This window comes from Dipteris shenzhenensis, chromosome 3 (assembly GCF_047967505.1).
Source record: "Dipteris shenzhenensis isolate YYH24624 ecotype China chromosome 3, Dip_SZ_1.0, whole genome shotgun sequence".
NCBI lineage: Eukaryota > Viridiplantae > Streptophyta > Polypodiopsida > Gleicheniales > Dipteridaceae > Dipteris > Dipteris shenzhenensis.
In genome coordinates this window covers 3,541,445-3,554,492 of record NC_141598.1, presented here as the reverse complement: position 1 = coordinate 3,554,492, position 13,048 = coordinate 3,541,445, and the positions used below count along the sequence as shown (strand labels likewise).

At 40.6% G+C, this 13,048-nt stretch overlaps 1 protein-coding gene across 1 annotated transcript in view; it reads left to right on the top strand.

Moving 5' to 3' along the window:
• The window catches only part of LOC147903240 (ubiquitin interaction motif-containing protein), a 115,632-nt gene extending 105,610 nt beyond the window's left edge, over positions 1-10,022 (top strand). The window contains exon 7 of the mRNA XM_087373008.1: positions 8,957-10,022. Coding sequence (XP_087229134.1) covers positions 8,957-9,790 — 834 coding nt within the window. The 3' untranslated portion in view covers positions 9,791-10,022. The remainder of the gene's footprint in view (positions 1-8,956) is intronic.
• The last annotated feature ends 3,026 nt before the right edge of the window (positions 10,023-13,048 follow it).

The following is a 13,048-nucleotide window of genomic DNA, read 5'->3' as shown; positions in this document are numbered from 1 at the left end:
TCATTTATTATTGTAGCATTAATATCCCATAGAGAGATAACCAACAAGAGCAGAGAATCTAGGAAGGAATTCACATGATTTCATATTACTAGGTAAACAGACACAGGTTCAAAAAATCAGATATTCAAAAGATGCCTGTGTCTCATGCACCATGTGTGGATATGCCTCTTAGCTGATAAAGTAATGGGTCACAAGTAATTGCGTTAGCCTTAAAGTGGGCTTGACCTTTGAAGTGACAATTTTTGTGAGTTTATTAACTACCGCATGGAGTTAGCTGAGGTGGGTGGGGGCGGGTGGGTGTCCAATTGGTAGTCCATGTGTTAGTCACATCACTGTGTTATAAAGCAGCAAACTGAGTAAGTTGCACTCCTGTCGCGCTGCGTTAATTATATAGCAGTGACTCCTAGTTTGGCTCATATTTGACTGGTTTTTGGTGCTCTCTGAGAATTTAAGAGTTTCTATTAAAGTTGAGAGAGAGAGAGAGAGAGAGAGAGAGAGAGAGAGAGAGAGAGAGAACTAGAAGTAGAATTTATTAGTGTCCTCGGGGGGTCAAAAATGACCCATGGGACCCGTCTCAATACAATGTAAAAAGAGTCTCCTCAAGGAGAGGGGTGAGGAGTCTATGACTTCTTGACAAGTAAAAAGATGAGTGACAAAAGATCCCAAAGCTGCCGGAGAGGCAGTGGAGAGAACTGATGTCAACTGAGCGGAGTCCTCCAGTATCTCTGGTAGTCCTTCCTAATATGTGCATAACGGGGGCACTGTAGAGCTACATGTGCCTCCGTCTCAATTGTCTGCATGTCACAAAGGGTACAGACTCTAGCAAATGTATGAGATCTGGTACGGAACCTGGCTATGTTCTTGCTATATAGAAGGGGGATAGGCGTGCTAATATAAGGCTGAGCATGTGTCTCTATGGACATGTATATAGACCAACATGTGGGATTTATGTTGTCTTGATAATATTCCAGCTTTACCCTCTTTTCACTTGTCAGCCAGTGATTTTGCAAAGTGCTCAGTAAAGACAGTTGAAAATCTTGCATGTTGACCTTTGCATGGTCAAATATGCTTCCACTTTTCATCTGCTGAGACATTTTCTTATGTTGGTTGCCCATCCTGTGCAGATGATCTTACTTTTGTAGTTCTTTTGAAGCTTTGTACTTTTGTAGTTCTTTTGAAGTTGAGAGAGAGAGAGAGAGAGAGAGAGAGAGAGAGAGGGTTATAGTAATATCTTTGGGAGGCCTCACGGGCCTATGAGACAGTAAATCCACATAATAGCTCATACTAGTTGCCATGGGATGAAGCAAAGGGTTGTGAAGTTCTAAGCTTTTTAAGAATGCTTATGTGTGCAATGCACACAAAATTTGAATGTCGATTCACCCTCCAATGGGGAAGAGCGCCCTCGTGAGAGTACTTGTTTCTCTTTTGACCTACATGCAAGGTAGGAGAGAGAAGGTGGATGAATGCAATGTGATAGAGAGAACGCTACGAATGATCACAATGAAGGGGTGTACCCTTCATTAATGTCCCTTCAGATCACTCATGTTCCAGCTTCCCATTTAGATCTACCCTTAGCCTATGACTCTTGCACCTACCTTTCAATGCACTCTAATGCACCCTTCGCTTTCCTATTGCCCCGAGGACCTAGACACTTGTGTGCACTTCTTTATTACTAGTTATTGGCCAATGTTACATAGTTTAGCAGTACTATTTACAACGCTTAATCGATCATAAATACAAACATATAAATGCACCATCAAATTAGTGCCTAACAATAATAAGGTTCTAATGATTATTAATTAACTAAACAATCATTTCTGTTGTCATGATAGGGCTGACTAAGGCCTTTGCTGAGTGTTAAGCTAAGCTAATAATCTCAAAACCTCAGAAGCACACTCTTAGAGCTCTTAGGAGAATACAATAGGTAGTGTGGAAGCTCCGAGGACATATCTAGGAGTCGTGGTATTTCCTTGATAGTAAGCAAAGATCTCACGTATGTTTAGTGATCGAGCTGTCTCCTGTCGTGGTGGGGGTCGTGGTCTTGAGGATGTCTGTATCCGATGGGCAGTATCAATGGTGACACCTCGGGTCGATCAGTCTCCTCTGAGTAAAGCGGCGATTTGCTGAACCTCTATCGTGCGTGCGTTGGTCCTCTTTTGTGGCTCCCTGTCCTCTGCTGTGCCCTCATGTCGGCTATCTCCTCATCATCTACTCTGATGTGTCCTGGAGCTATCAAAGGCTCGACGATCAGTGTCCCGTGATGCTGTCTCCTCATGTTGTCTGATCTGGTGTAACGGAGTCTCACTGAACCACCACATCTCCATTAGAAAGAGGCCAAAGAGGCCAACGCATACCTGATCATGGAAGTGGATCAATCGGGAGGGTGGTTTGAATCCACTTTCTTCCTGGTAGAAGCAGTGGTAGAGTCCTAGGATCTCATAATATGTTGGGCACATGCATAGAAAGTGCTCTCTGTCTCCACTACTGCCAGCGTGCATAATCTGCAAATCTGCTGCTCTCTAGGTGTGCTTGCAGCCTCCCTGCCTTTATCCTCAATTGGTGCGACCAAACTCGCATCTGTCCTATGGCAATCCTTAGTGCATGGGTAACTAGCGTGTCCTCTAGATACCGGGGCTTGATGATCAATCCATTATCCGAGGAAAACTTCATCTTCAAGGCATTTTAGTCTCTCCCATGGATCAGAATGGGTTGCGGTGTCTTTTATGGAAATCCATCTTCTCCTTTGACCATATCTTGTCTGGAATTTTGGTCACTAGCTCTCTAATGGTATTGTTTTTGTTTGAAAAATTTGAGGCATCTATTCCTTAATTATCCATCCATTTGTCCCCTTTTTTGTACCAGACTTTCAGTTCTGTCTAATGTCCTTTTCTTCCTTTCAATAGAAGCCCATCTGTGGAAGCTGTTTTTATTTCCTGTTGTTTCCCTTCCTTACATTATCCGATGCTATGAATATTAGAGCCTCTGCAAATTCCTTCTGGGCTAGTGAGTCAATCCTCCACTTGGTTCCAAGCCAGTAATCAAGAGCATGACAGCCTTAGAATTGGAGCGACCATTTTGGCAAGTGGGGAAAATTGATTTTGGTTCTAGCTTGCCTGCAAGCTTCTCCTAATGCTTGATGGCACTCTATCCACCTAGCCTTTTCATTTTCTTACCTAAAAAATCTATAATAGCTACATCCTTGAGTGCCAGCGCTGATAGGAGAAGATGGATGGAGTGGCAAACAAACGTTTTGAAATGTTTTCTGGCAAGATTTCACTGACCAACGCAGTGCATTGGTCTCATTGAAGACATCCAATTCCAAATTTCTTCATGCTCTACTATTTGAATCTTATATTGTAGTTGTACGACATGTCTTATGTTTTTGCAACAGTTTGTAAGTGATATTTAAACCTGTAAAGTTATGGATTGTTTTGCATATTGGGATCGTGCAATTGTACATTTGATCCTCCGGCTAACTTAAGACCAGAGATTCATTAACATATTGACTTTTCAAATAATCCAATATGCATTGTCCCTTATTCCTATTTGCTTATGAGATGCACATAACGAATTATGAGAGACTACATGATTACAAAACTAATTGTAGGCTCTCATAATGAATTATGAGAGCCTACATCATTACAAAACAGATTGTAATTTCTTATACGTAGAATATCATAACCAGAGCTTATGAGATCCGAACTCTCCCTATCTCTCACATATCCAAATCATCTGTTGAAGATCATGAGATGGGTTATTATTGGTGACAGGTGTTCTTCATTTGGGACGTGGATCAATTGCCTACTTGATTGTGAGTTGCATTCATAAGCAATGACATCTCAGGCTGTTGGTATCTTTTGTTGGCTAGTCATTTGTTTGAGAGTCTTTTCGACTTCTTTATACGTGCCACTTGCTCCACCTTGATTTTCTAGATGCCTCACCATATCAGCTGTTGGAGTGGTTTGCAATCTGCCTAGATTGTAAGCCTTCTAGATCCAATTAGACGTGATTGACTTGTAAATCTATCATTGCCTTCTCGGCCACTAGGGAGCATGAGACTTTCCTTCACTACAAATAGCAACGCCTTTCATCCTAATAAAATTTGGCACAGCTTATCTTCTCCTCTCTGAATTGTTACTCGATCTACAATTGTTCTATTCCAATACATAGTTTTCTAGAGGAAGGGAGTCAATTATCAAAGTGGTTCTTCATCCCTGACAAGCCCCTTTCCCCAAAACATTATGTTAAGCCTGAATTGTTTCACTCTTGTTTGGTTGAAGACTTGGATTTTTTCCTATGGATTTTTTCCACAACTATACTATTCTTACTGGATTGGAGAGCTGAAAGCAACTTCATGAGCAGACAAACAGGCCAATTGACCCTCTGCAATTGCGAAAACTGAGGTGTTAGCCAGGGCACGAAATTCTGACCCCCTAGCGTGCTTAGCTACCCTTAATTCGTTCTACTTTGTGATATCTGATTCCAAGGAACAACCTTTATTGGCTATTTGCTTTTGCTACAACCTACCCGTTCCTATCCCTCCTAGATCATTTCCTCACCGCGGAATCAAAACATGCAAAATTATATGCTTTCCAAGCACAACAATTCAATAACATTTTGTGCAACAACAACGCAATTGAACATCTCCTGCAAATTCGTAGCAACAACTTCCTACTCCGAAGGGTTGATGATTGTGTTGACAAAGTATATCACCTCCATAGAAATCAGGCAGGGCGTCCTTCAATTGTAATAGGAGTGAATTCTCATCCCAACTGAACGAACAAAACTTCCTGTCAGGTCTTCTCTCTGCGTTCCATGGCAAGACCTTCGCGACAACTATGCACGGTCCTGAGAAATTGAGCCGAAACCTTGTATTATAGAGAAGAATATCGTTTCTTGTGAGGAGGTGCAAATTTTATGGAATTTGATTTACAGGTTGCGGTAAGAACAAATTGGTATTTGGACTATGTTCAAACAATACGGACCTTTTCAAAGTGGGTTTTGTGAATCCAATTCGGCCACAACAATAAATGGGCAACAGGGGTCGTTCAATGTCATCATCCGGGCAAATTACAGAAAAGCAAGGTGTAGCAGGGAAAAGTAGAATCAAGCATGGAGAAGTGGGTGTGGCCCATGTCGCAAGACTTGCATCAGACCGCAACCAGTTTTTGAATGAATCACCACTCTCTGTTTTGCCTATAGTACTCTTGTTTTCTGGCCGATATGCTACCTTTTCTTCTCCTCCATCAGCAAAAATCACAATCAATTGTGTGTTTAGGACTATCCATTCTGTATACCTGCACAGGACTACTGAATTACACAGTTAGTATCTCTCTCCAGGCCGTCACGATAAGTGAAAACCCATTGTAAAGGCCAAATAATATAATGAGCAACCAGAAATACTCTCATCTTCAACGACTTTCTCAATTACTTTTGCTCGCAGCAGCATTTCTTCATTCTCTGCATCTGTTCATCCCGATATAAGTCGGTTGTAACCTCAATGAAATGAGGATATCATGGATTTAAGTGCATACAGACTTATTACAAAGCAGATTTGTCAAAGGGCAATCCCAATATGATAACCTGAGTACCGATGCGCCTCTTACCAGATGGATCCCTTTGATCAAGGGTGCACCTTGGCAGTGGCTCAAAATTCGAGATGCAGCTTTCATAACTGATTTTAATCTAAGGGTTTCCATTCATCAACTTAGATCTAACGGCTCACATTCATTCCATGGTCATAACTGAATAGCCTCGTTAATATAGTATAGATTATGTAGTCCTTTTCGCTTTGTGGATTTTCCTCTTTTGTTGCTAATTCATAGGCCTCTCTGGCTTCTTTGCAATTTAGATTGAACCAGCTGTTGCACGGCATTCCCTTACTTCTTCCTTTGCCTTTGTGAAGCATTTGTGGGTTTTCATCTCTATATGTCTAAGCTTTGTTGTACTCCATCTTCAACTAAGGCTGAGTTTTGTTCTGTCACTCAGCTACTTATCTTGTTATTCCTTCTATTGAGAGCGATAATGCCTTCTGGCCGGATTCCATTTGTTTGTGATTGATGATTCTAACTGATTCTGCATCGCTTTGTATGTCAAGGATCATAGAAGTAGGCTGCTTGGAGGTGTGGTCCGTTTTAGCATCTGGTGAATGTCCGTGATTTGCTGTTACTGATTTGAGATCATAGTAGCTCTAGCGAAAGCTGTCAAATGAAGGGTAACAGTTTTATTTCTACGCGTCTTCTCTAGTGCTATATGCCACTATCATCTCTGTCTCCAAATCCTGTTCACAGCATCCAGTTGTCAACATTAAATCAGATTATTTGTGAAGGATTTATCGAATTCCATGGGAGACTCGATGTCTGACAAAAGGAAAATCTAGGTAAAGCTACTTAGCTTGATTCACCTACATTAACAGTTTCTACAAGGTTCTTTATCTGCATTCCAACGCCACTGGCGTGCTGGTAATTTACAATGACAGAGCGCAACTGTAAATACGGGGCTGTAAAGGGATGGACAGACAAAATAGGGAGGAAATTGTCCCCTTCCTTGGTGAATGCCAAAGGTTTGCAAGAGTGGGGAATGCATCTTCACTAGTTGGGGATGGCAGTTGGTTTCTTGGTCATAATCCAGTGTGTCATTGCCTTTTCTCTCATTGCTGGCATAAATAAACTTTTGATTCATATTCATCCTTTTGATCTTGTGTATATAAGTTTTGGACCATCCAGCCAAAAGAATTGCATGGGGCTATTTTTTAAAATTTCAAGTGTCGATTATGAAAATGTTGGGCTGGTGTGACTTTCTTCCTTCATTCTTGTTGGTCTTTATTTTCCAATTTCACGTGGACCTTCTTATATGTAAACTTTGCCCAAAATAGGGAAGATATGAGGGGTGAACTAGGTGGCTGTCCAAAACAGGCAGCTTGGGCTTCCAAAAGCCTCAAACTCTTCAACAGGTCAGAAGGACCCGCAGTGTCCACACGAAGGTCAGGCCCAATAGTGGCTGAGAGGCAAGGAAGGAGAGGTGAGTTGAAAGAGGAAAGAGAGGCAAGATGGAGCTGAAATGGCAAAGGAAAAGAGTTGTAGGCGGCATTTTCTCAGTGGCGGGATCTCTAGACATTTTGTTTGGAAGTGATGTGTTTCGGCAAAACTTTTTTGCAAGAAACATTTCATTGCATTTCGACCTGGCAAGACATGTTTTTTGGTCACCCGAGGCATAATGGGCTTTGGTAATGCCTCTTTTTTTAAATACAAAGACCCCTAGTATCCTAGTTTTTGTGTGTTTGTATCCTTTTTGTACCCAAATTCAAAGTCGCAATCTAGGGCTTGGTGTTGTTCAATACACATTTACTTCACTTCTTTCCTGTGCCAGTTTCCGTTGGTATTGTGCATATTTACTTCCATGCTGGTATGTTTGCAGAATTGTTTAGGGCATCTTAAGTGTTTTCTTTGTTGGTGAACCAGGGGCTGTAGCAAGGATTCTATCTTCCAGTTCCGGATATGGATATTCTTTTATGTAAAGCCCTGGCTGCCATAATGGGCTTTGAATCGTCTCAATATTGTTTTTGAATCCCCTAGTATCCTATCTTATACACCAATTTGAACTCGGAATCTGGGGCTCAGTATCGCTTCAATAAACATTTATATCACTTCTTTCTTGTGCCAATTCTGATTGGTGTATTATGCTTATTTACTTCCATGCTGGAATGTTTGCAGAATTGGTTTAGGCGTCTAAATGTTTTTGTGAATTTGACCTGAGAAAAAAGGAAAAAGAAAGGAAGAAGAAAATCGTTATTAACATTTGCTGGCGAGGACCTGTCTCGTGATCAATCAAGTACATGGTACTTTGTGAAATGCCTTACTAAAATCCATAAAGTAATAGTAGACTCACTGAGATCCTACTCTTCCCTTCTTTACGTTTGGTTTGTTTTGAAAACGTGATCTATTGTGAAGCTGATCCTCGGAACCGTGCCCAATTTTTGGCCCTTTGACTGTGATGCCATTTATATGCATCTCAATCAGTATCCCATATGCTCGACTATCATGTGCCAAACATGGTCGTCCGGTAGCTGATTGCTTCCATCATGTCCCTAGCTTTGTGATTAGGTAATGTAGGGTGTGCAATCTAGGAAAAAGGAAGCTACACTCTCTTTGAACCTCACATATCCTCTGGTCAATCTCTTTTGCCAAGGTGAATGGGTGAGGTCATAGGTGGGCTTGCTAGTGTTGAAGATCATGAATTTGACTTTAGAAGGTTGACCTTCATGATTTTGATGTCACAAAATGCATGTAAATCTGCATGATGTTTCAACAAACCCTCTGCTGTGTTTGAGGTACTATGATCCTTGGCCTCCCAGATTGTTAACAAAAGAAGCCAGCTCATAATGTAGTGTTTGAAGGGGTAGGGATAGAGGACTTCTATGCTTCACACCAACGGTGCTATTCACCTCATCATACATGTCTTTCGTAGTGTGTACTCTACCTATGACTCTTTCATATAGGGCCGTGACCGCCCAAATGAGTCATGACACCATCTACAAGTGATCTTGTTTGATGCCTACTTGGCCAGCTGCTTTCATAACTAACTACCCACCTTATGTGCTTATTGTTGTGCATCTCTATTGTAGATCCATACACCTTTTGCCATCAAGTGTCTTACCATGATAGTCTAGGAGCTACAAACATCGTGGGCTCTTTTGCTTGGTGAGTTGGAATAGTAGTGTTGATAGTCCAAGATGTGGAAAGCTTTATAGAAGGCCTTGTTAGTTTGGCTAGGATTGGAGCAATCGTTTTTCAAGCACGCTTGAGAGTTTGGTTTTGTGGATCTGTAGCTTTTTGATGTAGTTGTACGAGATACACAATCTTGTCCTGTGGTTGGATGACTGATTTAAGTGCAAGCATTTTTTAAGATGAGCTCATTTTTCGCTCCTCCCTGTGACTTTAATATCCATATTTTGCAGGAGATAGTGAATCTTTTGATATCTGGAAAAGCTGTTTCCAATGTTTTTGATGGGAACATGGATTTAGGTGGGGGAATGTGTTTGAAAGGGATCCCTGCAAATGTGGAAGTTGGATTCCTCACACTTTTGGAGGCATCGAATCTTTGCAAAGTTGGGCAGTTTTTGAAATGCCCCAAGTGGCCTATTTGGGTTATAGGCAGTGAAACACATTACACCGTCTTGTTTGCTTTACAGCGTAATGTCCAAGAAGAGAATGAGTTGGAAGATAGAGAGACTCACATACGCCAAGCTTTTGATTCTCATGACCAGAGTGGTGGAGGTGGCTTCATTAGTGCTGAAGCACTGCAGCAAGTGCTTCATGACATGAATATCAACATGGCCCAAGACATGCTTGAAACTCTTTGCAGCAGTGAGATTGTGGTGTGGAATGAGCTTTGGCAAGCATTGCACCAGATTGAAAAAAGCAGTGGAGGATTGAAAGATCCAGATGCAGTGTTGGGGAAGAAACAGTTTGAGATATATCATTTTAATGGCATTGCAAAAACTGTAGGTAACAGCTTCTTATCGGCTTGGGAGTCTGCTCAACAATGTCCCCGTTTGACCAAGTTAAGGGTGACGGTGCCTCCTAAGTGGACCCCCCAGGAATTTATGATGGATTACAAGGCAACACCCGCCGACAGGGGAAGTGGGAGGGAAACTACTATGGATTTAAATAAGTCGGAGGGTGTGTCCAAGGACGAACCTGCACAACACGCTCCATTGGTGGACTGCATACGAACGCGATGGCAACGGGCCACTTGCAATTGGTATGGTGAGGCGCCCAGCATTGTGTGATAGCAAGGTTGGTTACAGGTGCTCTTTAAAGCTGTTCAGTTTTTGTGCTGAAAATTGCATTTTTTGTTCTATACAAAACTTGTATTTGTCATAGAGAGGATACATCTCTCTGTTTACTCAACAGGCAGCCAAGTTGGTGACGTTTCATTTGTCTCTGGCCTGCCTCGTATGATTTTGCATTTCTGCCTATGGCATGGAGAACCCCCCCCCCCCTCCCGTCCCCCCTCCCCCCCTCCCTCTTCCCCCCCAGGTGTTACTAATCACAGATGTTGAACCATCGAATGCCTTTTTTCCTCACAACCTACGTTAAATTGTGCCCCCTTGCACCCCCCTCCCCTCTGAAATTTTTAAGCCAAGATATGCAAAAATGGTCATGTGAAATGCTGTACCTCGTGAGGATATTTTGATGTATGTAATGGAGGACTTTAGTTTTTAATTTGTGAAATGCTTATGCATTCCTATTTCTTTAAGCAATCCGTTTCTCATCCTTGCAGTAGAGGCGTTCAATATTGAATTTATGATGGACTATATCTACCATTGCTCACCTGTTGTTCTGCATCAATATGCTATCCCTTAAACTATTGCAACCATTTTTATTGCATTGGATGTACATGTCTGTAAGCTCATTTTGCATATGGAAGTAGTATACCTATCAATTCAATGGTGTGGGCTCTACCTATAACTATGTACTTGAGTTCCTATCATCGCAAAAGAACGTACATATCCCATCCTTTCAAAGGATACACATACAATGTTGCAGTCTTAGTTTAAAACACTACAATGCAAGCACATGGTCATTGTAGCAATGAATGGATGCTTAATTTTAGTTTCCAATCATTGGAATGGATACACATTCTCAAAGCATTGTAGTCTCTCGGGTTGTATGCATCTTAGAATCATTTTCCGAGATCACAAAGTGTTACAAACTAACAAACAACAAAAATAATTTTTCAACCAGTTTAGAAATCCCTGCATTCTAGCAAGTTATAAATCTTGCTATTATGAATCCATGCACCTTGACAACCTTTGGAACTTTCAATTTCCTCTCATTCCTTTGTAATCAATTGCTATACCTTGGTCCCTCTACGCTTTGTCCTAGTTTGCAAGATGACTTCCGAAACATGTCCTTGGCTTGAGCATTATTTAGTGAATTATCATCTTGACATACCTTTAGGATAAGACTCTTATGGGACATGTTGATTTGGCACAAATGGCGACAAGGCTATCACCATTCCTTGATGGTATGGCTACAACTAAGTGGTATATAAATGCTTGTCACAACTAAGCTTCACAATCTTGAAACTTGCACCAAGTGTTCATTCAGCGATGCGTCGAAGTGCCTTGAATAGTATGGACTACCTTTGAGATTTTGATGGATAATGTTCAGAGCTTTGATGGATACCTAGGATAATCTTGGAAATTCATACAGAGATAATTATTAGTATAAAGTAGAGATAATTATTAGTACAAAGTAGGTAAGCTCAAGGGATGAGTAGGGGCGACGGTCTTGGAGTAGTCTCCAGAAGCTATTGGAGGCAGAACTGTCTACCAACCGACGGATCTATAAATATAAAGCCGACCTCTGCCATCAAGCCCACATTGCCAGTGTGACGTTCTAGAATCTAGATCGCCAAACACGCAACCAAATGAGCTCTTGTTGCGGTGATCTGAATTTTGGCATGTGCATTGCATGTTTGGATATTTTCAAGAGAATTTCCTCCTCGCCAATGGCATGATCTACATTAGTAATGGTTGTTGTAGTGATGGAGGTAAGGAGGAAGGGGAGGAAGGGAGAGATGAGAGGAAGGAAGGGGAGAGAGAGGGAGTGGAGAGGGAGCGGGAGAGAAGAGGGAGGAAGGGGAGAGGAGAGGTAGAGGGAGAATAGGTGAGGAGAGAGGGAAAGGAAGGACATCGGAGGGGAGAGCGGAGGGAGAGGAGAGGGAGAGGGAGGATAGAGGAGGGGCCACCCTTGGTCCTCGAAATAGCAAATGCTTGAGTGCAATGGTAGCAAGTAATAAGAGTGAGTGAATATTTTAGTGGTAGCAAGGCCTTAAAGAACTATGAAAAGGTCCCTCTTCCAAAGCAAGTATGGCTTGCCCTTTTGCCGAAATTACAAATGAAAGGGTGGCAATATTGAAGGGTTTTTTGTGGTGTAATGTTCAAGAATTTTTATTTTAATGAGGCTTCTTGTTTTGAATTAATGCAATTGGATATTGCATCATTATGTCGTGGATCAACTCTTGTCCATGTAATATTTTAAGGTAATTGAAATTGAATTCGAAATCTTCTCATGTGATTTTGTAAGGAATGAAAGGAAAACATAAGAAATAATAATTTGATGTTTTACAACTTTTGTGTGTTTAAACATGAATGCCTAAGGTTAAGAATTACAATAAACTTATAAGCCCAAAAGTTATAAAGTACAAAACATTGTAGTATTTAGATTAGTAATATTTGATACATATTATCATTCAAACTATCAACTAATAATAATATAAATAATAAAATCGGATAATGCGCAATAGAAATGAAAATTTGAGAGTATTATGTTTTTAGTTGTATTCACTTCAATGTCTCGTTTCCCCTCCCCCTTGAAACTTCAATGTCTTGTTTGAGCAACAAGGTGCGTGGAATACATCCTAGAGCCAACCGTTTGCTCAAATTAAGAATTTTTATTGATTTGAGTAAGATGTTCAGTGTACAAGAGGTTGGGTGCATTACAACAACTTTCTCACCTCAAGAAATTAAATTAAGAAATGAAAGAAAAATATAAGACGATGTTTTACAAATTTTTTGGTAAATAGGAATGCATAAGGATATGTATGTCAATAAACTAATAAACAAAAAAAGTATATATTTATAAATTAGAATTCAAAGTATAAACATTCAAGTATTTACATTAGTAATATTTAACACATATAATCAATTAAACCATCAATCAATAATAATATAAATATTAAAATAAGATTAAAATCTAATAGAAATGGAAGCTTGATAATATGGTGTTTCTAGTTGTGTTCACTTCAATTTTTGGTTTGAGCAGTAGGTTGCATGCAACACAACCTAGAGCCAGCTTATTGCTCAAACTTAGCTAAAGCAAAAACATTTACTTGAGGAATGTGTCCATTATGTTGCTCCAATAAAGTACTTCTCCAAGTACAAAACGTGAAGGTGTAAAGGGTGAAAAAGTTGAAAAAGTGTGTGTTATATAGCCCATCCTATAGCTTGAGCCTGATGTAGATTATATTGTGCCAATTG